The 26,762-nt window shown below is 44.9% G+C and overlaps 1 protein-coding gene and 1 long non-coding RNA gene across 4 annotated transcripts in view; one reads left to right on the forward strand and one right to left on the reverse strand.

Annotated features, from left to right (window-relative positions):
- The window catches only part of LOC105066167 (uncharacterized), a 62,700-nt gene that overhangs the window by 22,479 nt on the left and 13,459 nt on the right, over positions 1 to 26,762 (forward strand). The gene's annotated exons all lie outside the window — the stretch shown is intronic.
- Positions 12,805 to 26,762, reverse strand: part of FAM124A (family with sequence similarity 124 member A) — a 77,485-nt gene continuing 63,527 nt past the window's right edge. For all 3 annotated transcript variants that reach the window (XM_074378126.1, XM_074378125.1, XM_045514070.2), the window contains one exon: positions 12,805 to 21,675. In XM_074378126.1, coding sequence (XP_074234227.1) covers positions 20,887 to 21,675 — 789 coding nt within the window. In that variant the 3' untranslated portion in view covers positions 12,805 to 20,886. The remainder of the gene's footprint in view (positions 21,676 to 26,762) is intronic.

Consider the following 26,762-nt stretch of genomic DNA (forward strand, 5'->3'; position numbering starts at 1 on the left):
ACTTCTGCACAACTGAAGATACTGAAAAGGGTCCGTGTTAATCAAGAGTTGCTGAGCACAGTAAGGTGTTGAGGTCTTAAAGAACTGTTCCCCATCATGATCCAGTTGGTCTCAAGGCTTTTTACTCCCTTGGATCTCGCCCCTGTGGCCTCGTGACCACAGAGCAGTGTGGACGGGCGTCGAGGCCTTGTCTTGCCTCCTGCCCGGCGTGGACTCCTGCCTTGGCCAAGCAGGTTCTGGTCCAGGGGCGAATTCCTCAGACATGTCAGGATCACCCTCCCTCCGGGACTTAGGCTGTTTCTAAGGATGAGCAGCTGTGAGAATTAGTTCTTCTGCAGAACAGAATCCTTTAACGAGACTAATTGTTTTTATAATAGGACTTTCACAGACAAAGAAAAAACCTTCTCTCATAAAGGCAAATGGGTTCTCGGCTCAGGACGCACATCCTCTGCCCAGCAGGTACTGAATTGCAGATGGTGTTTTTACGCTCCCAACTGGGTACTTAATGAAGAAGGAAAAGGGCCTCGCTTCTCTCCCCTTGCCTCTCCCTGCCTCCAACACGGGCAGTGCACTTCCTCTGTTCATTGACGTTCACTCTGAGGGGAAAAAAATCTATTCTAAACAAAGGTAAAAGATTCGAGATTTAGATGGAATTTAAATTAAGAAAAAAAGAAAGAAAGGAAAAAAAAGAAACCAGCACAATTGTTTCCAGGTTGACAGTATTTTGTGAGCCAAGCCTGTTGTCCATAAGCTTCTCTTTCTAGGCAATTTCAGGAACACGGAGATTTCTGGACCCATTAGGACTGAGTTTGGCTGAAACAGTAGTAAAACCAAAATAGGATCCTTTTTTTTTTTTTTTCTGACATAACAAAGTCTGGTGTAGGTTGTCCAGGGCTGGTGAGCTACTCAGCAAAGCTACTGTGGACCCAGGCTCCCCCTCTGCTGGGGGTGGCAGGAGGGCCGCCCTTCCTCCTGGCATTGCCCCCGCATTGCAGGCAGGAAGAAGGGCATCAGGCAAAGTGCAGAGGTGATGGGCCGCGATCTAGGATTCGCACTCCTCGGTTTTTACACAATGGGTTGAAAACTTCTGTTTACACAAAACCCACATGCAAATCTTTTTTATGGCAGCTTTATTCATAATTGCCAATCAGAAGCAACCAAGATGTCCTTCTCTAAGTGAATAGATAAACTGTGGTACATCCAGTCTATGGAATATTATTCAGCTCTAAAGTGAACTATCACAGCATGAAAAGACATGGAGGAAACTTAAATGCATATTACTAAGTGAAAGAAACCAATATGAAAAGGGTACATACTGTCTGATTCATAACTATATGGCATTCTGGAAAAGGAAAAACTATGAAGACAGAAAAAAGGTCAGTGGTTGGCAGAGGACAGACGGGAAGGTGAGATGAATGGGCGGAGCACAGAGGATTTTTAGGGCCATGAACCTACTCTGTGTGATACTATTACTATTACGGTGAATACATGTCTTCATACATTGTCAAAATCCATAGAATGTGCAACACCAAGAATGAACTCTCATGTAAACTATAGACTTTGGGTGATAACGATGTGTCAGTGTGGGTTCATCAGCTGTAACAAATGTACCACCTGTGGAGGGATGTTGATAGTAAGGACGTTGTTCATGTGTCGGGGGTGGGGAGTTATGGGAACTCTACTTTCTGCTCAGTTTTGCTGCAGACCTAAAATTTCTCTTAAAAAATAAAATCTATTTTTTAAAAAAGTGATGGGCCAGTTGAATCTATTGTTTTTCATCAACAAAATAATAGCTTCCCTAGAAACCCCACACAGTAGACTTTTGCTTATCTCACTGGGCTGGGCAAAACTGGGTCACATGACTACCCCAGGCTGCGAGAGAGTGACTATTTTTATTTATTTTAAATTTATTTTTCAGAGGTAATTTTCCCCAGTTTTACTGAGATGTAATCAATATACAGCTCTGCCTAAGTTTAAGATGTATGGCACAATGACTTGACATACATATATTGTGAAATGATTACCCTAATAGATTTACTTAACATCTATCTCCTCATACAGTTGTAAAAAAACAACAACAACAAAAAAACCCAGAAGCCATTTTTTCTCCTTGTGATAAGAACTTTCAGGATTTACTCTTAGCAACTTTCAAATATACCTTATAGCATATATAGTTAACCATAGGCATCATGCTGTACATTACATCCCCAGTACTGATTTATCTTATAACTGAGAGTTTGTACCTTTGGAACATTTTCATCCAGTTTCCCCACCCTGCACTCCCCACTTCTGGTAACCATAAATCTGATCCTTTTGTGAGTTAAAAAAAATTGTTTTTACATTTCACATATGCGTCAGATCATATAGTATTAATCTCTCTCTACTTGACTTACTTCACTTAGCATGATGCCCTCGAGTTCCATTCATGTTGTTGCAGACGGCTGAATAGTATTCCACTCTGTGTGTGTGTGTATATATATATTTCACTTCCTTTGGATGCATGCCTAGACTTGGAGTTGCTGGATCATATGGTAGTTCTATTTTTAATTTTCTGAGGAACCTCCATACTGACTCCATAGTGGCCGCGTTAACTCATGTGGCACTAGAGTTCCCTTTTCTCTGCATCCTCACCAGCATTTGTTATCTCTTGTCTTTTTGCTAATGGCCATTCTAACAGGCACACGGTAACATCTTATTGTTTTGATTAGCATTTCCCTAATGGTGAGTGATGTTGAGCACCTTTTCATACACCTGTTGGCCTTTTATATGAAAAAAGTGTCTATTCAGATCCTTTGGGCATTTTTAATTGAATTATTATTTTTTTCTATTGAGCTGCATGAATTCGTTATGTATTTTGGATATTAACCCCTTATCAGATATATGATTTGCAAATATTTCATCCCGTTCTGTAGGTTGTCTTTTAAGTTGATTGTTTCTTTTGCTGTACATAAACTTTTTAGTTTGATGTGGTAGTCCCAGTTGTTTATTTTTTATTTTATTGTGTGTGCTTTTGGTGTCACATACAAAAGAATCATTGCCAAGACCTGTTTTTTCCTTATGTTTTCTAGGAGTTTTATGGTTTCAGGTCTTACACGTAAGTCTTTATTCCATTTTGAGTTAATTTTTATGAATGGTATAAGATAGGGGTCTAATTTCTTTCTTTCTCAAGAAAATATCCGATTTCCCCAGCACTATTTATTGAAGAGACTGTCTTGTCCATTGAGTATTCTTGGCTCCCTTGTCAAATAGTAGTTGACCATATATGCATGGATTTATTTCTGGGCTCTCTTTGTTCCATTCATCTATGTGTCTGTTTTTGCGCCAGTACCAGACTATTTTGAATACTACAGCTTTATAATATAGTTTGAAATCCGGTAGCATGGAGCTTCCACCTTTGTTCTTCTTTCTCAGAATTGCTTTGGCTCTTTGGGGTCCTTTGTAGTTTCTTAAAAATCTTAGGATTGTTTTTTTCTGCCTCTAAAAAGTGCCATTGGCATCTGGGTGGGGATTACATTGAAAATATAGATGGCTTTGAGTAATATGGACATTGTAATAATAATTCTTCCGATTCACCTTTCCATTTATTTGTGTCTTGTTCAGTTTCTTCCATCCATGTCTTGTAATTTTCAGTGTAGAGATCATTCACCTTCTTGGTTAAATTTATTTCTGAAGTATTATTTTTTTGAAGCTATTGTAAACAGGATCATTTTCTTTATTTCTTTTTCAGGTATTTTATTGTTGGGAGTAACTATTTTAAAAGAGCACATGCTGTCCCCTCCCACCAAAATTGCAATATTATTAATAAGGAAGAAAGGGAGAATGGATATTGGATAGGCAATCTGAAGTTTGCCACACTTCCCCTCCTGCCAACTGGAAAATATTTTCCCCACTAGCTGCCTGATACCAAAAATTGGCCATTTAGTGAGTTATCATTTTTACTTAAACTATTGTTTTCTATCCAAATGCAGTATCCCTGAGAAGGCAGCATATAAGGCATGTTGGTCATTATTCAGGTTTGAGTAAACTTACTACGTATTTTCAGTTTTCCTAAAGGTCTGATTGCCCAGAAGCCCCCCCCTGGCTGGAGTCTGGAACCCTTGAGCCTCTCTCTGGCTGTAGGAGATGCTGCCTCCTGGTCAGGAGATGCAAAGCCAAGTCTGGTTTTACTGCCCCCAAAGCTGGCAAAGAGGCCAGCTCACAGTGCGCCTCTGTCATGGACATTTGTTATGAGTGTGGCCACCCAGATCCTTGCACAGTATTCTCACAACATTTGCCTGCTTCCGCAAGGGAGAAGGCAGGACTTGTTCCCCAGCCTTGCTCAGAAGCTGGGACGCGGGTATGTGACAAAGGGACCAACAAGAGGTGCTCCTATGTCAGAGCCGTGGGAGGAAATGGAATCCATTCTCTGGAAGAGCCGGCCGTCGGGCTTTGGGAGCGCAAAGCATGCAGTGTGAGGGGCTCAGGCACTGTCTCGCAGCAGCAGACGGTCTTTGCTGAAGCTGTCCTGTTTGGAGTCTGGGCTTGGCTTCTGGCTGCAGAGCCGAAGCCGAAGCCGACCCTTTGGTCCTCCAGGAGATTTGGCAAGCCAACTAATTTCTGTCACAAATCCTGGCTGTTCAGATAACCTGGAGAGGTTCCTGTTTATGATTTTAACTCTGCCTGGCACAGCCTTCCAACCTGTCCTCCTTAGGCTGTTGTCCAAAATGCACCATCCTCTTCCACGCTCTTGTGATCACGATGCTGTTTTCTCTCCTGGTTGACGGCCGCCTCCTCCCCTCACCACCCTCTTCAGTGATCCCTGAAGAAACACCACTTCATAGTAAGTTCCTGCACGTTGGGAACCATCTGGCCAGAGTGGAATCTGAGGTCCTGCCCTGCCCTGTCAGGGGATGTGTTCATTCTTCCTGCCTGACACACTTTGAGGCCAGTGTGGAAGAGGATGCATTTCCATCCATTTATCCTCTGCCTTTGTGGGTGACATCTGTGCTTTCAGGGTCAGATCATCTGGTCCTATCTTTTCATCCATCCTATCTTTTCGTTTGTCACATCTTGATGTCCCAGCTCACAGGACTGCATGTGCCTCTCTGATGGCTTATCTGGCCGCCTTGAGTGGCTGATCATTTACTTGATGTAGTCAGGCTCCACTCCTCCAGGATCCAGCTCCTGGACCACCATTCATCACGCTTGAAAGCCTTGAGTCCAGTGTCCTGTGCTACACATAGTAGGCCCTCAACAAATGCTTATTTAATACTATTTTTAGAGGCTCTAAATCTTTTTGTTCACTCTCTATTTTTATAGTTTCCATATTGTAAGTCTCACCTGCCCAAGAGCACTACCCCCACGCTACATGTCCCAGGCTTCCTTTCCAGCTTGGTGCGATACGTGAGCTAAAGCCTGCTAATTAGCAGCACGCACACAGGGCGTGAACGGGAAGTGAGCAGTGGCAGGCCAGGCAGGAGACCCAGAGCCTCTGGGTCTTCCGGGGCAGTTTTAGTGGGGACCCTGATGGCCAGTCTGAGGGAATGATCTGTGTCACTGGTGGCTCAGAGCAGCAGTGGTGTTTCTGCAAGGAAAATTCCAAAGAGCAGTTTGGCATCATTCCTGGCTGTGTGTGGTCAAGCCTGGGTCTCTGCCCCTTGGAGAGACTCTGGGATCTGCCCAGCATCTTTTAACAAATGTCCTTCTAGGTCCCACTAGGAGACTGGATTCTAAGCTAAGAACCACTTCCAATCGAGTGGTGAGGAAGCAGTACAGCATAATGATTAAGGGCATGGTCTTGGGCACCAGACAGACCGGGGTTGGAAATCTGACCCACCTGTTAACTAGCTGTATGTCCTTGGTCAGCCTACTTAATCTCACCAAGTCTCAGTTCTCTCATAATAAATAAAATAAAAAAAAAAAAAGATGAAACCTATCCCATTGGGTTGTTCAGAGCATAAAAAAGAGAATGTCCAGAAAGTATTTAGCACAATGCTTGGTATCCAGTTGATGCTCAGAAAATGGAAGATTCCACTGAGGTGTGCATATATTTCCTCTTAACGTATTTGATAACTTTTTTTCTGTTGTGAAGATGTAAAATAAAAGGCTGGAAGTGGCTGGAGGTAGAAGCTGTTCTTCTGTCTCCTGCAGAGGCTGTTCCCCACCTGTCCTGCTCCAGAGGACATCTGGAACCGCTGGGTCTAGAGGTCACGCACTGCCTTTCTAGGATGTGGTGTGGTCTTTCTACGCTGGGCATTGGCTTTGTCACTGGCTCTAGTTAGGCCGGTGCTATAGTGAACCTGAAGATAGTAATTTGAATGGGACAGGGGTGGAAGAATAAAAAAAAATTAGTATCAGGCATGATTTCAGCAAGACTTTTTGCAAAGATACCACTTTTTCCCATGTAATAAAGAAAACAGGCTCTTCTTAATTCATCTCTCTTTATTGTTTCATCATGCATTTTTTTCTGATGTTTAAATCTTTCACCCTGCCCTCCCACTCCACTGGTCTAAATATCCTCTTCAGTTATTTCTGATTCAGCTGTTGAGAATGTGCTGATTTACAGGGCCTGGCTAGAGATACATGGTACGAGGGTGAGCTGCCCAATGCGATGGAAGACATGTGCAGTTCAGCAGAATGGTCTTAACTACGATGCCATCTTTATGTAATTAAATGAACAGACAAAATCCAGATAGATCGGGTGCTTGCTTTGAAGACCTATATTTGTTATATAAAAATGAAACCCATGTGCAAATTGATTGTACTTAGCTGAGGAAATGCTGGGAAAACTGATGACTTGAGAGGGCCTCTGTGACGAGCTTTGACTGTGCAAATGGCCCTCATTCAAGGGTGAAATCCATGTGTGGGGCCAGGGGACCTATGTGCCTGTGTGCTCCAGATGCCTCAGCCTCGCTTCATTTCCTCTGACGACCTCGGGGCTCAACTAGGTCCTCCCAGCCTCTACTCCACTCCCTAATTCCAGAGGTAACATTATTACTTCCCAAAGAGGGCAAATTAACACTAATGTTATTTTGGAAATTTCGTGGCATTCTTTGACCTTATTGAAAATGTCACACATCTGACTTGTGCCCACTGTCTGATGTTCATACCTTATTACTCCTTTCTTTGTCTGATTGTCCTTATTTGTGACAAGAGCTTTGAAACACCTGTCCTTCATGGCCTCCGTGAAACTGCGGGGATGGAAGTCCTCCCTCTTAAACCAAAGAGGGTACAGAGTGCTTTGATGGTGCTGAAGGCACAGGATGGAGTCACGGCCTTCCAGGGGCACTGGATACCCCACCAAGGCTCCAGCCCACTTTCTGGGGACCACAGCAGCCAGGGGCTCTGGGGGAGTTTTTGATTTCTTCCATATTTCTTTCTAAATTTTTCTTTTTTTAATGAAGGTACTGGGATTGAATCCAGGACCTCGTGCACGCCAAGCATGTGCTCTACCACTTAGCAATACCCGCCCCCTCTGATTTCTTCCATCTTTCTTGCTCCTCTTCTTACCCTCTAGTTATTTCCCATTCTTTCCTTTTGTTCCGAACATCAAGGTAGTGGGAAGAATTCCGCTCTTGACTGAGGGTGGAGGGAAGGCAGAGGCTGGTCCCCAGACCCAGGCCCCCCTGGTTGCAGGGGGAGAAGCTGGTCTCCCTGTTCCATCACAGGTGCGACAAGGACACTTCAGGTGGGCCTGGGTGGCCCTGAGTGCACTGGCTGACCATGCATGGGCCTGAGGTTTTTGTGTGTTTGACTTTCATAGACAAGATCTTCCGTGTGTTACGTGTGGATGCTCCTGACTGCCTTCCAAAGGCGGAGTCAGACTCTGAACCAGACAAGCTCCTGCTTCCATCTGATGCAGGCAGGACTCTCCTGTTTAAAAGGAGATACCTTTCGTTATTGTTGGGCTTGATAATGACCATAATTAAGTTATAGGGAGAGAATTTTAATAGAATCTGCTTATAACTTCTGAAACCTGAATTTTGTGTGCTAATCCTACCAGATTGTTACCATCAGATTCATTAAGGTGCTGTTTATGAGGAGAACGGGCTGGTGAATTGTGCTTATGATTACATATGCAAATAAGTAAATACGATACATTAATATTTTATTAGCACAATCATAAATGGTGATAATATAATAATAAAATTTACTGGATGTTGCTGGTTTAGTCATTCCTGTTTTGGGGGAACTCGACTTAAATGTTTCTGCTTGGAAAGACGTTCGCCCATTTTATTCTTAACGTTTTACTCCTTTTCAAAACCTAGCTCATTTGTCACTTAGTTTCACAGGAGTGATTCCACACTTCTCTACAAGAAAATAGTGTTCATAACACTTGTCACACCTCACTCTTTCTTCTAGATATTTCTGTGTTGCTTTACTTTCCCCGCTGTATCATAAACTTAGTGGAGAGTTCCTGTTATATACAGCTTTACGTGTTCTGATACAGCTTAACAATACTCAATGTTTTTATTTAAAAGAAGGCATGATTTCACGATGAGAGTCTCCCATTTGTTGTGTGATCATGGCCATTTCTTATCCTCTTTGCCTGTTTCCTCACATGTAAAACGATGATGACTACAATCTCATGTATTTAAGAGTAAATGAGATCGTGTCTATAAAGTGCTCAGCACAAGGCCTGGCATGCTGAGTTCTCAGTAAATGTCGGCTCTTTATTTTATCATTATTAACATGGAATATAGTTTTCAGTAAGTACCTTGAAGCAAAGCGGTTTCTTTGTGACCAAGGGCAGAGTGGTAAATGAAGGGTAGATGTGAGCAATGGTATTTCATAAAAGCAAAGGAACAGCAATAAAGCTAGAGTGGTTTCAACTGGTAAAATGATGCTCAAGTTCCAGATGCAGTAACGGGCAGGTTTCCAGAAGGGCCTGATGTACTCTCAAGCAGGCATTTAGCACATAGAAATGCAACTCAACTCCTCATAACTTTGGTCTACAGCCAAGAAATTGTGGCCATTATCAAGTGAGTGCATATTGTGCTGGTCTCCCTCATGCAGGTGGTACTTAGGGTAGCTTGCTCTTTTAAAAGGATTCTCTAAGGGAGGTGAAGTTCAGGCCTTGTTCCTTTCTGCAGAGACCTGCACCATCGTTCCCCTACTTGGAGGTCAGCAGCCGAGCTAGGTTTGGCCAGTATCTATGCACAGTGATGTTGAGGCAGTTTCTTTTGCTAGGGATTCTTTTTTCAAAGTGAGAGCTGAATCCAGCATTTCTCCCCAGCATGTTGCTCCAACTTCTCCAGTTTTGCCAAAGCTACTCTGTATCCCTTTGCTCTGGCATCATGGAATTTCACTCATCTTCCCAGGTAAGCACATGCATTCACCTCCTCCAGGAGGCATTTCCTGGTTCCCCAGGAAGAGTTCACCATCTCTCTCCACCCCTCCCTGCCTCTGGGCAACCGAGGATGGCTCTTAATTGTATCATTGCCGTGACCGTATTATAGGGCAAGTGTGTATTTAAAGGCTTGTTTCTATTGGTTGACCAGAAGCCACTCAAGGTATGGCTCAGTTTTTCATAACTCTTATGTCTCGATGTTTTAACAGGAAGGTTTGGGGACAGTGGGATGGGCAGCTATGAGGCCTCCTTTGAGCCTTCCTGGGGGGTAATTAATGCCTGTCACTCTTAGGACTAGAGTTTGACTCCACTGGCCCATGGATCAGCCCCAGCCCCAAGAAGTCTGGCGGGATTGGAGAATAGTGAGAGAGGCGGATGGGAGATGAGGTTGGACAGTGATGGAGGGGCCAGTTCGCACAGGGCTTTGTGGGCTGGGGACAGGCAATTGGATTTTTAGTCCAAAGGCAACACGACGCCATTGCAAGGCTTTAAGTAGGATAGTGACACAATCCAGTGCACAGATCCCATCACCTGCTCCTCTTTCTTTCTTTCTTTCTTTTTTTTTTTTTTTTCCATACTGGGCTGGGAATACACTGCCAGCTCCTGCAGTGTCTCGTCTTGTTGCAAGGAGGTTCTTCACTGTTTGCTTTTGAACGGCCTCAAAGCCATGGACATGCTGAGAGGAAAGATGGGAGCTTTGAGCACAGGGAGGTAGCAGCATTCTTGAAATAGTCTGGCTGCCCTTCCCCTCCCAGCAGCCTCTGGCTTCACATTGTGGGTTCTTGTACCACATTACTCTGCAACCTAGTGTTGGAGAGTCTGCTAGTTTTCCATTTGATTTTAAAAATAAGTAAATCATTTGTACAGTCAATATGTGGATATGGTAAAAAAAAAAAAATGCGAACAATGGAATTTGGGCGCTGTGGCCCCAGGGAGCGGCTGTTGCTTTGAGAGGTTCTTGGTGCACAGCCACATCTGAGGGGACCCACTGCTGTTCTTGTCGTACATATGGCTTTGAAGGTCCAGGAAGCCAACACCAAGGGACATTTTGGAAAGTGATAATGGAAGAGATTTTCCGTCCGAGGCAAAGAAACAGATCAGATACCTGTTCTCCCAGCCCTACCTTAAAAGGCTCTAATTCTACCCTGACAAACATTAAAGAGAGCAAATAAGTGTGTTCACGCTAGTTCAGTGTTCTTTTTTCAAACATGTGGATTTAAGCCAGTTGGGTTTGGAATCCATTTGGTTTGTGTTTTTGCCAAGAGTTTTGTGGGTGTAAAGTTTAAAAATAGCTACGTACACATAGGATGTCTGTGGGGGAACGTGGGTAAATTCTAGGTTGGAAAAAGGTTCTCTAAGCAAGTGCCCTCAATGTTTAGCTCCAAATGTTTGCGAAGACAAGAAATATTTTGGAGATCAGAGTAACAATCGTGTCTCATCTGTGGTCCAAACCAGAGTGCATCTGGCTCCCAATGTGGGTGTGGATAGAGTGACTCAGAAATGTGTAATCTGGGGAATTAAAGACCCAGAAAAAAATAATAAAAATTTAAAAAGAGATGGGGAGGGGGAACAGGGAGAAAAAAATTCCATATGGATAAGCTAGAAAAGTCAGGATTTTCAGTCTGGAAGCATGAAGGCAGATGGGACTAAAACTGAAAAACACAGTAAGTGGCGGAGGTTCAGGTAAATACAGATTTGCTCATAATGGCCTCGTGGGTTTTCCTCCCTGCGCACAGTTTCTCCCTCTCAACCTCCCAGGACATTTGGATTGAGTAGTTATGATGAAGTGAGCAGTCTGATCGGGGTCAGGGGTCTTGACTCGGGAATGTGGAAACGGGGATTTGTCATGAAAGGAGCACCCGCGAGGCCAGCGGCAGACACGTACATCACTCTTGCACGCATTCCTTCCCATCGGATTTATCGCAGTACTGCTTGGACTGAGAACTAGTTTATAATTTGCCTGGTGGATGAACCTTGTATCTAAACAATGACAGGAGTAAATGTCCTCTGATCTGTCCTGAGTCAGGGACAACCTAGTCCTAGCACATGACAGCAGCTCTGGCTTCCTGGAGGCGGTGTCTGCCATGGGCTTGGGGGGATGGTGGGATTTTCCTGGGCAGAGAATTGAAGGAATAACCTGAGCCTTGCCACATGCACATGGGTGGGAAAGCACTGGGTGTGCATAGTGGGGAGTTAAGAGCCTGTTTGACTGGAGTGTGGACTAGTAAGGGCTAAGACGGAAAGGGGGACATAGTGAAGGCCTTGAGAGTGGTCTGGGGAGAGGGCACTTCTGCTTGGTCAGCAAGAGGAAGTCATGGGACCATTTTGAGCAGGAGGATGTGCAAAACACATTAAAAATTGGCAGCTGTGTGTAGATGGACAGGAATGGACAGATGCTGGGGCCGTGGAGACCAGTTGGGAGTCTGTGGCCGTAGCCTAGGTGAGGAGAACATGGTACCCAACAACACTGGGTAGTAGGCACGACTCTCAGGCAACAAAATCAGGGGTGCACAAATATTTCTTCATTTTCTTTTAAATTAAACTAATTATGACACAAAACCATCATCCTGTGTGTCACTGGAAATTCCACTGAGTTGTAATTGAGGGCTGCCCTCCCCTGAGTAGAAGCATCTCAGAGTCTTGGAGGATTATATGGTAGGTGAAATGGGGAGGGGCCTCTGGTCTCTTGTGTTCCGACTGCCATCCGGTCACCCTGGCCACGGTGGCCCATGAAGCAAGCCAGTTTCTGTACCATGAAGACAAATACCCAGAGAGGTGAAGTGAGTATTTGGATGTCCTCACTTTACGGCATTCAGATGAGGAACCCATGTCATAGAAGGTTATGGAACTTGTCCAGAGTTTCACAGCTAGTCAGGAAGGGGCCAGGACTAGAGGACCTGGCTCCAATCCCTCGTCTACACAACTTGTATAGCTAGGATGGGAGGGAAAGGAAGGAACAGAAGCACATTAAGACCTGGAGAGGATGAGTAAGCAGGAGGGAAACAGATTAGAAGTGAAGATTGAGAATACTCAAAGGTGGCGTGTTTTCTTAGTTTTATTATCTTTATTTTTTAATTATAAAATGAATATGTGCTTATCATAGAAAATGTCAAGTACAAAAAGAAAAATGAAACAAAAAATGTCACCCATGATTGTACCACCCAGAAGCAAGAGCTATTATACTTTGGCACACTTTATTTTTTGTTCTATTTACTAGTTTTATTTTTTTTAGATTCCACATGTAAGTGATACCATACAGTGTTTGCCTTTCTCTGTCTGACTTATCTCACTTAGCATAGTGCCTTCCAAGTCCATCCGTTGCAAATGGCAGAATATTATTCTTTTTTATGGCTGAGTAGTATTCCATTGTGTATATACAACACATCTTTATCCAGTCATCTATTGATGGGCACTTAGGTTGCTTCCATGTCTTGGCTATTGTAAGTAGTGCTGCTATGAACTTTGGGGTGCATGTATCTTTTCAAATTAATGTTTTTATTTTCTTCAGATATATACCCAGGAAAGGAATCCTGGTTCATACAGTAGTTGTATTTTTAGTGTTTTCAGAAACCTCCATACTGTTTTCCACAGTGGCTGCACCAATTTACATTCCCACCAACAGCGTACGAGGGTTCCCATTTCTCTATATCCTTGCCAATATTTTTTGTGGTCTTTTGGATGGTAGCCATTCTGACAGGTGTGAGGTGATAGCTCACTGTGGTTTTTATTTGCATTTCTCTGATGATTAGCGATGTTGAGCATCTTTTCACGTGCCTGTTGACCGTCTGCATTTCCTCTTTGGAAAAACATTTGACATGCTTCTTTACAATCTGTTTTTCTCTGCATTGTTTACATGGTCAAGGACATAATACGTATGTATTTGTATGTATTATGTATGTGTGTATATATGTATTATGTGTGTATATATATGCACATACATACAGGTTGTTCCCCAGTGATTTGCTATTATAAATTGTACTATGACAAACAGATAACATGTGTCTACTTCTGTTTTTTTTTTTTTTAGTTTTGTTTCTTAAAATCTTATTAATTTTGCTGAGTTATTCAGTGTCTTCTTAAATTTCACCTCTGAGCTGAGTGCCCCCCTGACCTACCCTAGACCCAGCTCCGATTCACTCCACTTTGCAAATGAGGAAATGAGGGGTGAGAAATGAAAGCTCTTGCTTAGTGTCATGCAGCAGTAACCCTAGGCAATGACATTCACATCTGGGTAGGTTTAACTCCAAAACCCTGTTTCTTTCTACTAAGCTATCTTGGTGCTTCGCCCTGGATTTTTGAACGTGGGTGATGAGGAGAGAGAAGAAATTGTTAAACAGAACTGAGGGATCCCAGAGGAGAAGGAGCCAGTCCTTTCCCGGGTGTGGGTGGTGGCAGTTTAATGTGGGTTTGCACGTTGATTCGGGGGCTCAGGGAGGGCAGACACGTCCACCGAGGGGTAGCAGCAGGCAGCTGGATTCAGGTCCGGCTCGCAGGAAGGAGAGTGACCGAGTGCATGAGGGAGGCGGACTCAGCGTGCGGGGGAAAGGAGGGCCAGGGCACACCCACCGAAAGCTCTAGGGCACATCTAATCTGGGGGCCAAGGCCAGGTTAGACCCAGAGTTCCCGGGGATGGTCACATGTGGTTGGGTCATGATTCTGAGCCCGCTCCCAGGCACCTGGGCAGGGCTGGGAGCTCTGACACTGACCACAGGAGCAAAGGGCTCACTGCGGGTCTGCAGAGGCAGCTTGGCTGATGAACACAGGCCCAGACCACCAGTGAGCTTCATGGCCAAGGAATCTCAGCTGCTGGTCTGGGTGATTTACTTGCATTGGGCACAGGAGGCTCATTCTGGAGGAAGTGGGATGTAACTCTGGGTATGGCAATGGGACGAGTCGTCTCCTGCTGCATATACCCGTCTCCTTTGCCATGCCAGGTTGCATTTTCTGTCTTCAGGCCACTTCCAAGGGCAGAGGACTAGCAGTAGGTCCATTCTACTCTTCTCTCTTCTGGCTTCTGACCTCACTGGAATCAGACACATCTTAGGCAGTCAGGAGGGAGCTGAGGGGATTCGGGGCAGTTCTGGCCCTGGTTGCATAGGGGGCTAAGTTGTCCTGTGAGAGCAGTGCAAACAAAGATAGTTTAGGGGGCATTTGGGAAGTTGTAAGAGGTCTGGACAATTGAAGCCTTAAGAGTTGAATGAAAGTTGGCCGAGTGGCTGTGGATGGATGGAGCAGAGTGTGGTCTGGCAGTGACGGGGTAGAAACAGAGCATAAGTGCAGGATGGCCTGGGGCCCAGCAGATGAGGCAACAGGACAGGGGGAGATGGGCAAATGCTATGGGGTCAGGGCCAGCTGTGGGCTCCAGGTGGGCTGGCAGGGCTGGGGAGGAGGGGAGAGTGGAGGGTGGGGAGATGGCAGCTTAGGCTTCCTAGGTTTGAGGGATGGATGTGGATAGTGAGGGGAGGAGTGTTGAGGGAAGGGAGATCAGAGCTGGGGATTGGGGAGAAGGGGCGGTGGTGAGTGATAACAAGTACTGAGGTCTGGTTTTGCTGGAAGTGGCTTGAAGTGGGAAAAGAGGAAAGCTAGGGAGGTGGAGGGTGTGACGATGGACAAATGATTTCCCATTGGGTGGAGTTATGTCCAGATAGACGGCTGAGAGGTGATGGTGGAACTGCTGATTGTAAAGACTATGTTGAAGCCAAACCTGGTCTGTCCTCCCTGGCACCAGGGAGTCTGTGAAGGAGACTGGTGCCTGCTGGGCAGAGCACGTGGCCATTCTGTAGCCTAAGGGAAGGAAAAGAACATCAGCCTTGATGAAACACCCTCTATGCTGCTGGCAGTATAGGGACTTCTGCACACATGGCATAGAGTAAATCTCGTAATGACCCTCCAAGGTAGGTATTGTTGTCCAGTTTACAGATGATGAAATTGAGGCTCAGAGAAGTGAAATAACTTGCCTAAGTTCACACAGTGAGTGATAGAGTCAGAACTGGAAGCCAGATCTATTTGGTGCCAAAATCAGACTCCGTATGTAATTGTAGCACAGGTCAACTCCGTTAGATCCATCAGGAGGATCAGAAAATCTACAGGGAAGAGGTTACTAGTAATGGTGGGGACAGGAGTTAGTTCCATGAGGATGAGATGCTGATTCAGTCCCAGGTCCCCAGAACCCAGCCCGCTGCCTGACACATAATGAATGTGTTTCAGTAAATACCTGTTGAATGAATGAGCTCATCCACTCAGATCAATGAAGAAGGAGGTTCAGGGAACTGAAGTCCTATCAGTCTTTAGGAATCCTAGTGGACGGTGGGCTGAGGGGGTTTATAACTTGTCTATGTGGGCTTCAGAGTACAGAACCACTTTTAACCAGGGGATGTTAGAGAGTCGGAGTTGACTTTGGAACTGCAGAATGTGGACAAGGACACAGGGGGCTCCAGGAGATGTGGGCTCTCTGTCCACAAAGGCTAGAGCCCTGAGTTGGAGCCTCCAGTCTCCCAGGAGGATGTCAGCCTTGCCCCTTGCCCTCTGCTTTCCAAACTCCACAGATTTGGCCTCAAGAGACTGGAGGAAGCCAGCCTCCAGGCTTTCTTCCCAAGGCCAAATTTCCCTCTTCCCCCGTGTGGCTGGAGATGCCCAGGGAGGCTCATCCAGGGCACGTGGCTGCATCCACTCCTCCAGGTCTTGTAAATTCTATCCTTCAACCAAGAAAGCTACCAACTTGGACCAAATTAGTAACCCTTAGTAACAGAAAAAAAAATCCCTTATAAAAACCCTCTTCTGAGAAAGTGATTTATCTATGCTAAGAAAAACTTGGTTTCCTATTGAGGAACAGCATTGAGGCAACTGAAATTACAATGAAATAAGACAATGCACTAAATTCTCCGGTCATACACGAGGATCACTAAGCTGCTCATGTTTCCCTTTTTGCTTTGGCTTCTAGGAAATTCACCTGCAGCAGTTACATTTTTCTTTACAGTTGTCGTATTCCTAGGCTTTTTTCTTAGCCCTGATTTTCAGTTTCTGTTTGCATTGTTTTGTGTCACTGTAAATTCAGTTGCTTCAATACCTTGTAGAAATAAAATAATTAAATGCAGAATAATAAATGGAAGTGAAGTGCCTCCTGTGTCCATCAGGGCGGAGTCTCCTTCAGTAAGGGCAGTTGCTGGCCCTGCTGGGCACTGCCGGTGGCCACCAGGTGGCACCAGAGCTTCCCCCAGAGCCGTCCTTAGCCAGGTGATCTGGCCTGAAAGTGGTTTTGTCTAACTGGCCTTTTCTTGGGCTGTGTTACACGTGTTTGGAGTTGCTCCTGTCCAAAACGCTCTGAGTTTAGTTCTAGGGACCAGGCAAATCTGATGTAAGGGAGCCTGGCTGGCTTCTTTCAGGTGCTCAACTTAAAGATCAATGTCGCAAATAAGGTGGGGCAGCTCCGAACCAGACCAGGCCGACTGGGGGTGTGCCTCCCCCAGGGGAGCAACTCCCTTTCCCACGCCATCCGGGGCTGTGGGAGGTGGGGCCCTCATCACAAATGGAGAATTTAGGGGGTGTATTTCAGGCACGCAGGGAAGGGGCCTTTTCAGCTTTCCCAAGTGTTCTGGTGACTTCTGTCTGAAATGAACACCCTGCTCCTAATATTGGGCACATAACTGGACAACAGTCATCACACCTGTAAAATAGAAACTGAGGGCTGAGCAGACCCAAGTGTGCTGACGTTACCATTAACGTGTGTCTCCGCTACTCGGAAATTATGTCCCCTAAAACCATTTGGTGTCTAGGCCTCTATGCCCAAGACTAGAAAAAAGCCTTCAGGAGTAGTAGTTGGAAGAACATAACCTATAAAAATCTTTATACTCAGGTTTTGATCCTCCAAATCCATGTGTTAAAGTAATCATGACAACGTTGTTTCCTTTGAGAATCTGTTTTTATTCATGTTGATTTCTCGTGTTACTTTCTCAAGCCTCTAAGGGGATCTGATTAATTGTATTTCCAGGGAATTAAAGAGAAATCATGAAGGGGCATGTGTGTCCAGACCAGGAACATGGCGCAGTGTGGCCCTGGGCAGCGAAGGGGAAGGTGGCCGCCCAGCTATTCCCACTGCTCTTTTAAATTCAGACTTGGGCTCACTGGCCAGAATTGGTCATTGATACCATTCTGCGGGTTTGTGAGACAGAAGCTCTTAACAGTCAGGTTTTTAAGAGCAAATCATTCTAGGAATTCTATGAGTGTACTCAGGTGCCTCTTACATGATGGACTGGAGAATTCATTTATCTATAGAAAGCCCAGTAGGGGGAAAGGAAGTACCTGTGTTTATCCTGATTTATGTGGGGTTGAAGAGATCAGCCTTGGGCTCAAGGGTCTTCCCAGTGCATATGAACATTTGGTCCCACCCAGAAAGCCCTAGACGGTGCAGCCCAGCGGGCTTCCATGTGACTTCTTCCCTGTCCTTGGGTCTCAGGGCACAAGCAGCACCCAGTGCTACAACCCACTTTGTACAACCAGACATCAGCCGCCCCCTCCACCATCGCTAAAGTCTCTTCAGTGGTTCACCACCCTCCCCCATGGCAGATGCAGCTGGGGTGACCCAAGATCACTTCTGTAGGGCTCGACAGGTCAGTTAGGGACCTCTGAGAAACATCTGGTCTTTAAAGCAGATACTAGATGGTGTGTAGGGTGGGCCACGGTGGGGCCGTGAGCAGTAATTTGGGGAGTCCTACTTGGAAAAGAGTCAAATAAGGGATAGGCTCTGAGCTAGACCAGGGTACTTACGAACACAGCCCCCAGGGCAATGCTGGGGGAAATGCAAGGTAAGGAGAAAAGACATTTTGTCCATTCGGTGACAAACTAGGGCTAAAATCTAGATGTCCTCCATCACAGAGCTGAATCCAGGAGAAAAATAATTTATGAGACGACTTTGGTTTTTTTTATTGAACAAATTTATTGAGCACCTACAGTTTGCCAGTGTCTATCAAATGATAATAATCCAAGGGAGTCAGGATCTGCCAGTGGGTGTCGGGAGCTCTCCTGGATGAGGACGATGCTAGCAGTAGGTCAGAAAAGAGCTATGCCCTGTCTGTAGTGTCTCTGTGACTCCTCTATGGACTGACTGCCGCCTCAGACCACAGCATGGAGGGGAGCGCCTGAACGGGGTCTGTAGTGGGCTTCCCTCTCCTCCTCCCCTTGTGTTATAGGGACATCTTGCATTTTCTGCTTTGGAAAGGGGTCACTCAGTTTGGTAGGATAGACTGCTGGATGCGGGGTGAGGGTGGGGGGCTGGGCTGTTCAGTGAGAAAAGGTGGACCAGAGCGCATCAGAGTTGGGCTCTGAAGCATCCGTAGGGGGTGCGTGTGAATGTACTGAACTAATAAGGGTCCTGATGAAGGGTGAAGACGGGAGGAGCCATCCATTTGGCTGTTGGTCCTCGCAGTGACTTGTGCTACTCCTGAGCTTGCCTCTGCTCCTTGGGGGCTGTGCAAACATCTCTGATTAGCATGTTGCTCTGCGTTATCAGATACTGGCTGTGAGTCACATTTCTGAGCAGAGGGTGGCCAGCCAGTGGCTTTCTAGGAACCATCTCTGCAGAAAGAAGCCCCACACTGCCCTGAGCGCTGTGGTTCTGTCGTCACCAGTGTGGCCCCAGGAGCACGTTTTCGAGGTCTCGGGCACCACAGCAGCAGAGGGCTGCAGACCTCCATCCTTTACCGTTGACTGTGGCTGAGATCTCAGATCAATCCCAGTCGAGCACGAGGTTAACAAACTAGGACTCTTGGGCCAAATCTCACCATACACCTGTTTTTGTATATTAAATTTTCTTGAAAGTCAGCCACTCCCATTCATTTACATATCATCCGTGACTGCTTTCACGCTGTAATTGACAAAGCTGGGTGGTTGGGACAGAGACCATACAGATGGCAAAGTCAAAAATATTTACTCTCTAGCCCTTTAAAAATAAAGTTTGCTCATTCCTGGTCTAGAATTATAAAAGACTGAAGTCAGAGCAGAATATTGTCATTCGGAGTCCTAGAAAATCCAGAATGTTTGGAGTAGGCTGTAAAGTCCTCATTACAGGGACGTCAAAGACTTGAGGCTTCACCTCAAGTTTGATGACTGGTCATGGCTGCCTGGAGGGTTCTGTTGGAGAATTCTGAAGCTGGGTCAGGGCTGGTGTGGGCACTTCCAGGGCGGTGTAAACTGGGCCATGAGTAATTCAGGCAAGGAGCACCAGAGTGGGAAGTGAGCGAGGCGAGTCCACGCTCTTCCTCCCCAAAGGTGTTCAGCAACCAGGGACAGCTCGATGCTGTCCCCAGTGCCAGCACTTGGCACTGCTGAGGTTGGAATTGTAAACATACCCTTACTGGAGTGGGAGAGAGGTGAGATTTAGGTACTGTACATGCTGCAGCAGAAGCAGGCAGGAAAGGCCAAGGTCAGGCTGGAGTCCAGCTTTAGTGAAGGTGCCTATCTGCTCAGGCAGCACTGCTGGTTCAGGACAGCATTTCGTGTAAAGCTTCTCGTTTGGAGAAGAGGGGGTCATTTATCAATCGGTGCAATCAAAATGCCGGTTAAAACTGCTAGGAGTTATTTAAAAATGAAAAAGGATGTGTGACAATGCGTGTTTCCTGGAGAAAGCAGTATAAAATGTGGCTCCAGTCACTTATATAGATATATATGTACAGCCCTTAGGATTGTGGTTTTAAAAATGGAAGCATCTTAAGAATACTATGTCTAATATCCTACTAGTCTGTAACTCCAATGAACGATTCTTCCTTAGCGATCCAAAGAAATCCAGGCAGTGGAGTCTTCTGTTGACCTCCACTTGTTACAGTGAATGCATTGTTGAAAGGTGCTGGCAAATCTAGTTTTTGAAACTCAAATCATATTTTAAATGCACCAAGAGTCTGTTACTCGGGCTAAATCTTTACCAAGCACATTAGCCACTTTTGCATAAATCCAGATCCGACGTCATGTGGCATCAAAGTGAGGTATGACTGTAGTCTGGTATGTTTACTGTTTTATCAAGCTGACTCCTTTTACTGTAACAGTCCCTGGACATTTTCAGGGCCACTGCTCCCTGGTCAGATGGACACATACGGACACTCCAGTAAGGTGGGCATGAAGTTACTGTGCACTAATCTCATACAAGTCAGTCACTTGGTATCTTTCTCACGTCAACATTTTGGCTTTGTTTATCCTTCACAGCATGAAAAATTGCCAAATCAGCTCCAGCTGACTAGGTTTTCTTTTCATTTCAAACAATTATATGAAGCATTTAAATAAGTGTGCTAAACCCGATCCCAAATGGAATTGAGTATTCAGAAAATATATTTTATGACTTATGTTTGTGGAGAATTTATTTGCATAAAAATCCCAGTAGTTTTCCACCAAGTCCCGAGAAGTGTACCACCTCTCAAGTAGGGACAGATGGTGTTAAATGTGCTAACGACCCTGTGAGACAATTAGATTCTGGAGGGACCTGGGAAAGCGGGGCTGAGAATACGGGCGGCGCTTAGACCCCGGAGGATCAGGGGGACCTGAGGCTGTGGGTCTGAGCCAAGGGTAGAGAGTGTTCAGATGTAGAATTCCTCTGCGTCATTGTCCCTGGGGCGGCCCGGTGCTGGAGGTGGCGGGGCGCCTCTGAGAGTCTGCTGGGCGTCAGGAGTATCATGAGGGCGCTCCGGGGGTGACTCTGTGGGCGAGGAGGCGTCAGAAGTGGGGGGAGCGGCCGAGGAGCTGGAAGGCCCTTTGGTGAGGAAAGGGAGGGCAGCCCAGGAGGTGTCTGTGGCCACCCCGCCCCCAGTGGGCAGGGGTCCCTCTCTGGAACCCCTGTGCTCTGACCAGAGGCTGTTGCATCTTTCCGGGGGGAGCGGGGTTTCTGCGGGGCTGCAGAACCTGCTGGGTGCTGAGTAGGCAGAGACTACAGACAGGTCGGAGGAGGAGAGCCGCAGCCCGGTGTCCACGTCCGTCTCCTGGGCCCCCTCTAAGTCATCGATGGGGTGGCCGTACCTCCGCTCCGCTGCCCTCTGCCCCGGGCTGCCTGGCTTTGAAAACCACTGTGGTTGCGCAGATGAGGCCGGGGAGGGGTCTCCTGTGGGCAAACAGAACAAGGACTTGCTTCTCTGGAAAGACCAGGGGAGGCTGGGAGGGCTGCTGGCTCGTCTGGCAAATTCCTGTGTGTGCCCAGTGGGCAGGCTGGTCTCGTGGAGCCCCAGGTGTGAGGTGTCTGGCAGGGGCTGCGGGTTGCTGCCAGGGGTCTGGCTCGGGGCCGTGGCGCTTGGGGACAGCGTGGAACCAGGTTTCTGCTCTGAGGCGTGGTGAGCTCTGCTGGGTTTAGGACACTTTCTGTGCATCCGCTGTGCCTGCCGGAGTAAGGGGGCATGTCACATTAGCAGGACTGGGGGTCACCCAGGGACGGAGATTCACAGTTAAACACAGCATGAAATACTTTCTGATGATTGGAAACTCTCAGCAATGGCGCAATGAAGCATTACCAGAAAGTTCATTCTCCAGACTCTAAAGCAAAGAGAGAGAGAGCAGAGCTTGGGGGAATACGGATCAGACTTCTCAGTCTGAGGAGACATCCCAGAACCCAGGAGGAGAGGCAGCCCCTTGTCACCACAGGGAACAATACTTCTCCCAGGACACATGCAAGGACGCTCAACAGATTAGCCACAAGCACGAGGGCCTGGCTTAGCAGGATGGGGGATGTGAGAATTACCATTATGTGCAAAACGGATGCTTGAAGGGTTTGATTGCCTCCAACCAGAGCCCCACGGTTTGGAAATGCTGTTGGACGGGAGGATGGAAGGATCAGGGCGGGGCAGGCACAGACAATCTCAGACCAACCCGGGACTTTATTCCAGTGCACGAGAGATCATCAGGACACATCCCAGGGCTGGCCTGTGATTCAGGGCAGTAAATCTTCAATGAGTGAGGGACTCTCAGGAGATTAGCATTTATTTACTTGCAATTAGGAACCACCGACTCCTCTATTCTGGCTTTCAGAAACTTTCTGGGAAAGGGGGCAGCTGGCTACAGACTAACCCCACAGGTGCTGCACAGGGCTTGGACAAGCGGTTTCACCCTTAACACCTCATCCCTGTCCTCCTAGTCTCCCCGACCCTCCCTGCAGCTCCCCCGGAATCTGTTTCTGCTGCACAGACTGGGGTCCTCTCTTCCAATGTACATTCCCAATGCAGATTCTCCCCCTGGTCTGGCTCACTGAGCCTGCAGGCCAACTTGACTATGCAAAGTTTCAGCTAAACCATGAATTTGGAGACAGTGGGTCTGGCTGTATTTCCTGTCAGATCACCTGATTTATGAATCCCTGAAATAAGGAAAGAGTTCTGAGTGCAATTTACTATAAGGGACGCTTCCTGGCTCCCAGCAGACTATGACACACTGGCCCTTCCCTCGATAGCAAACGCCCTGCCTCCCTGTTAAACAGGAGCCTGGTTTCCCCACAGCCACTTGGGAAGTTTTGTTCAACGTCATACACACTTGTTTGTACCTATTACAGGCAAAAGGAGGGGAAACTACAGGGAAGGCTGTCTTCAACCACCTGAAACTTTTATTTCATGGATAGGAGACAAAAGGAGTCAGACAAGAGGGTGACAATAGGTACGACAGTGGGACTGGGAGGGAGAGACCACGCTACCCCGCTCACATGGGAGCAGAGGAGTCTTCAGTGGTGGTGGCCCCACAGGTGAGACTTGGGGATGATCAGCTGCTGTCCTAGTGGATGAGGTGGAGAGGGGGCCGTGTTGGAGAGAGAGGCCAAGACAGAAACTGACAGGTAAGCAAGGGACTTGTGGGGGCGAGGGACAAGCAGTTTGGCTTGATTAGAGTCTACGTGCAGGAAGAGCAGTGCTGGGAAGTCAGGTGGGGAACGGAGTCTAGTGTTGGTTGAGGAGGCCCCAGCACCTGGTAAGATACCCACATACTTATCCTTCTGCTGCGGTCATATTTGGTCTTAATTACGTTTTTTCCCATATGACAATTCCTTTCATTGATTTCTTTAATTAATTTACTTTGGGGGGAGTGTAATTAGGTTTATTTTCAATGGAGGTACTAGGGCTTGACCCCAGGACCTCGTGCATGCTAAGCATGCACTCTGCCAATTGAGCTATACCCTCCCCTTCATTGATTTCTAAGCTCTTTCTTTGTCTAATTCCAGATATCTCTTAATCCTATGAACAGACTAATTGACTCATTTTTTTAGTTGACATTAACTGTGGGTCTTTTATGGAGAGCTCCTCAACTGGTGTGTTTTCTTAATTTCTCTTTCTGATAATTTGCTATTAGTGTATAGAAATACAACAGATTTTAATATATTTCTATATCCTGCAACTTTACTGGATTTATTGGTTCAAACAGTTTCCTAGCACAGGCTTTTGGATTTTCTTTATATAATATTAATTTCATCTGCAAACAGTGACGGTTTTCCTTTCTTTCTGATTTTAATGGCTTTTATATCTTTTTATGGCCTAATTGCCCTGGTTAGGATTTGCAATACTATGTTGAATAAAAATGGTGAGTTAGAATCCTTATCTTGCTTCTGATCATAGAGGTAAAGCTTTCAGCTTTCCACCACTGAGTATGATGTTAGCTGTGGGCTTATTATATATGGCCTTTATTATGAAAGCTTTTTTCATAAATGAATGTTGAATTTTGTCAAATGCATTTTCTCCGTCTATTGAAATAATTGTATTTTTATCTTTCATTTTGATAACACGTGTATCACATTGATGGAAGATGTTGAACCTTGCATCCCTGGAATAAATCCCATTTGAACATGGTGTACCATCTCTTTAATGTATTTTTGAGTCAGTTTGCTAACATTTTGTTGAGGACTTTTGCATCTATGTTCATCAGGGATACTGACCTGTAATTTTCTTTTCTTGTGCTGTCCTTGTCTGGATTTGGTATCAGGGTAATGCTGGCCTTGTGAAAAGACTTTGGAAGTGTTCCCTCCTCTTCTACTTTTTGGAAGAGTTTGAGAAAGCTCGGCATTAATTTTTTTCTGTAAATATTTGGTAAAATCCACTAGTGAAGCCATCTAGTCCTGGACTTGTTTGTTGGGAGGCTCCTGATTGCTAATTCAGCCTCCTTACTAGTATTTGATCTGTTCGGGTTTTCTATTTGTTGATAATTCAGTCTTGGTAGGGTGTATGTTCCTAGGAATTTATCCATTTCCTTTAGGTTGTCCAATTTGTTGGCATTTAATAGTTCAGTTGTCTTTTATGATCCTTTGTATTTTTGTGTTATCCATTTTAACCTTTCCTCTTTCATTTCTGATTTTGAGTCCCCTCTTTTTCTTGGTGAGTCTAGCTAAAGGTTTGTCAATTTTATTATCTTTTCAAAGAACCAGCTCTTAGAGTCTAAAAAGACAAGATTGATAAAACTATTTCATTTATTTCTACTGTGATTTTTGTTATTGCCTCCCTTCTACTAAATTTGAGCTTCTTTGTTCTATTTCTAGGTACTTGTGGTATAAAGAAAGGTTGTTAATTTGAGAGCTTTTTTGTTTCTCTATGTAGGCATTTATCGCTATGAACTCCCCTCTTAGAACTACTTTTGCTATATCCCATAAGTCTGGTATGTTGTATTTCCATTTTTATTTATCACAAGGTATTTTTTTCTCTTTTGATTTCTTCTTTGACCCATTGGTTGTTCAGTAGCATGTTTAATCTTCACATGTGAATTTTCTAGTTTTCTTCTTGCAATTATAGTTTCATACCATTGTGGCAAGAAAAGATGCTTGATATATTTTCAGCTGTCTTAAATTTATTAAGACTTGTTTTGTGGCCTAATGTATGGTCTATCATGGAGAAGGTTCCATGTGTCCTTGAGAAGAACGTGTATTCTGTTGCTTTTGAATGGAATCTGCATAATCTGTTAAGTCCTCTGGGCTAATGTGTCATTTAAGGCCAGTGTTTCCTGATTTTCTGTCTGGATGACCTATCCATTGGTGAGTGTGGAGTATTAAAGTCTCCTGTTAATACTGTATTGTTGTCTATTTCTCTTTATGTTTGTTAATATTTGCTTTATATATTTAGGCATTTCTATGTTGGGGACATGGCTATTTTCAAATGTTATATCCTCTTGTTGGATTCATCCCTTTATCATTACAAAATGACCTTGTCCCTTATTATAGTCTTTTTCTTAAAGTTAATTTTGTCTGATATAAATATACCCACCCCAGCTTTCTTTTGGTTTTTATTTGCTTGGAATGTCTTTTTCCATCCCTTCACTTTTAGTCTCTGTGTGTCCTTACATCTGACTTGACTGTCTTGTAGGCAGCATATGGATGCATCCTTTTTTTTTTTTTTAAATGCATTCAGCCACTCTGTCTTTTGCTTGGAGCATTCAGTCCATTTACATTTAAAGTGATTATTAATAGGTATGTAATTATTGTCATTTTGTTAATTATTTTCAGGCTGTTTTGTAATTCCTTTGTTCCTTCTTTTTTTTGTTCTCTTTCTTTGTAATTTGAACAGTCTGTTTTAACCTGATAACAACTCAAGTGTGAGAAAGCACTCTAAAGCTCTACGTTTTTCACATTTTGATGCCACAGTTTACACCTTTAATCTATGTAACCATTAATAAATTATTGTAATTAGTTATTTTACTACATTGTCTTTTAACCTTAATGCTAGTTTATAAGTGATTAACCCATCACATTTAAAACATTAGATTATATTGAATTTTACTATAAATTTACCTTTACCAATGAGATTCATACTTTCATGTTTTTGTTATTAATTAGCATCCTTTTGTTTCAGCTTAAAGTACCCTTAATATTTCTTGTAAGGTTGTTCTAGGGGTACTGAACTCCTTTAGTAATATAGATATATATTATATATATATCTATATTATATATAGATATAAAATATATTTCTACTGAAGTATAGTCAGTTTATAGTCAGTTGTGTGAGTAGTATTCCATTGTATAAATATACCACAGCTTCTTTATCCAGTTATCTGTTGATGGACATTTAGGTTGTTTCCATGTCTTGGCTATTGTAAATAGTGCTGCTATGCACATTGGGGTGCATATGTCTTTTTGAATTAAGGTTCCCTCTGGATATATGCCCAGGAGTGGGATTCCTGGGTCATAATTTAAGTCTATTTTTAGTCTTTTGAGGAATCTCCATGCTGTTTTCCACAGTGGCTGCACCAAACTACATTGCCAACAGTGGAGGAGGGTTCCCTTTTCTCCACAGCCTCTCCAGCATTTTTCATTTGTGGACTTTTTGAATGATGGCCATTCTGACTGGTGTGAGGTGATACCTCATTGTAGTTTTGATTTGCGTTTCTCTGATAATTAGCAATATTGAGCATTTGTTCATGTGCCTGTTGGCCATTTGTATGTCTTCATTGGAGAGTTGCTTCTTTAGGTCTGCCCATTTTTGGATTGGGTTTGTTTTGTTGTTGTTGTTAAGTT

This window comes from Camelus bactrianus, chromosome 14 (genome assembly GCF_048773025.1).
Source record: "Camelus bactrianus isolate YW-2024 breed Bactrian camel chromosome 14, ASM4877302v1, whole genome shotgun sequence".
NCBI lineage: Eukaryota > Metazoa > Chordata > Mammalia > Artiodactyla > Camelidae > Camelus > Camelus bactrianus.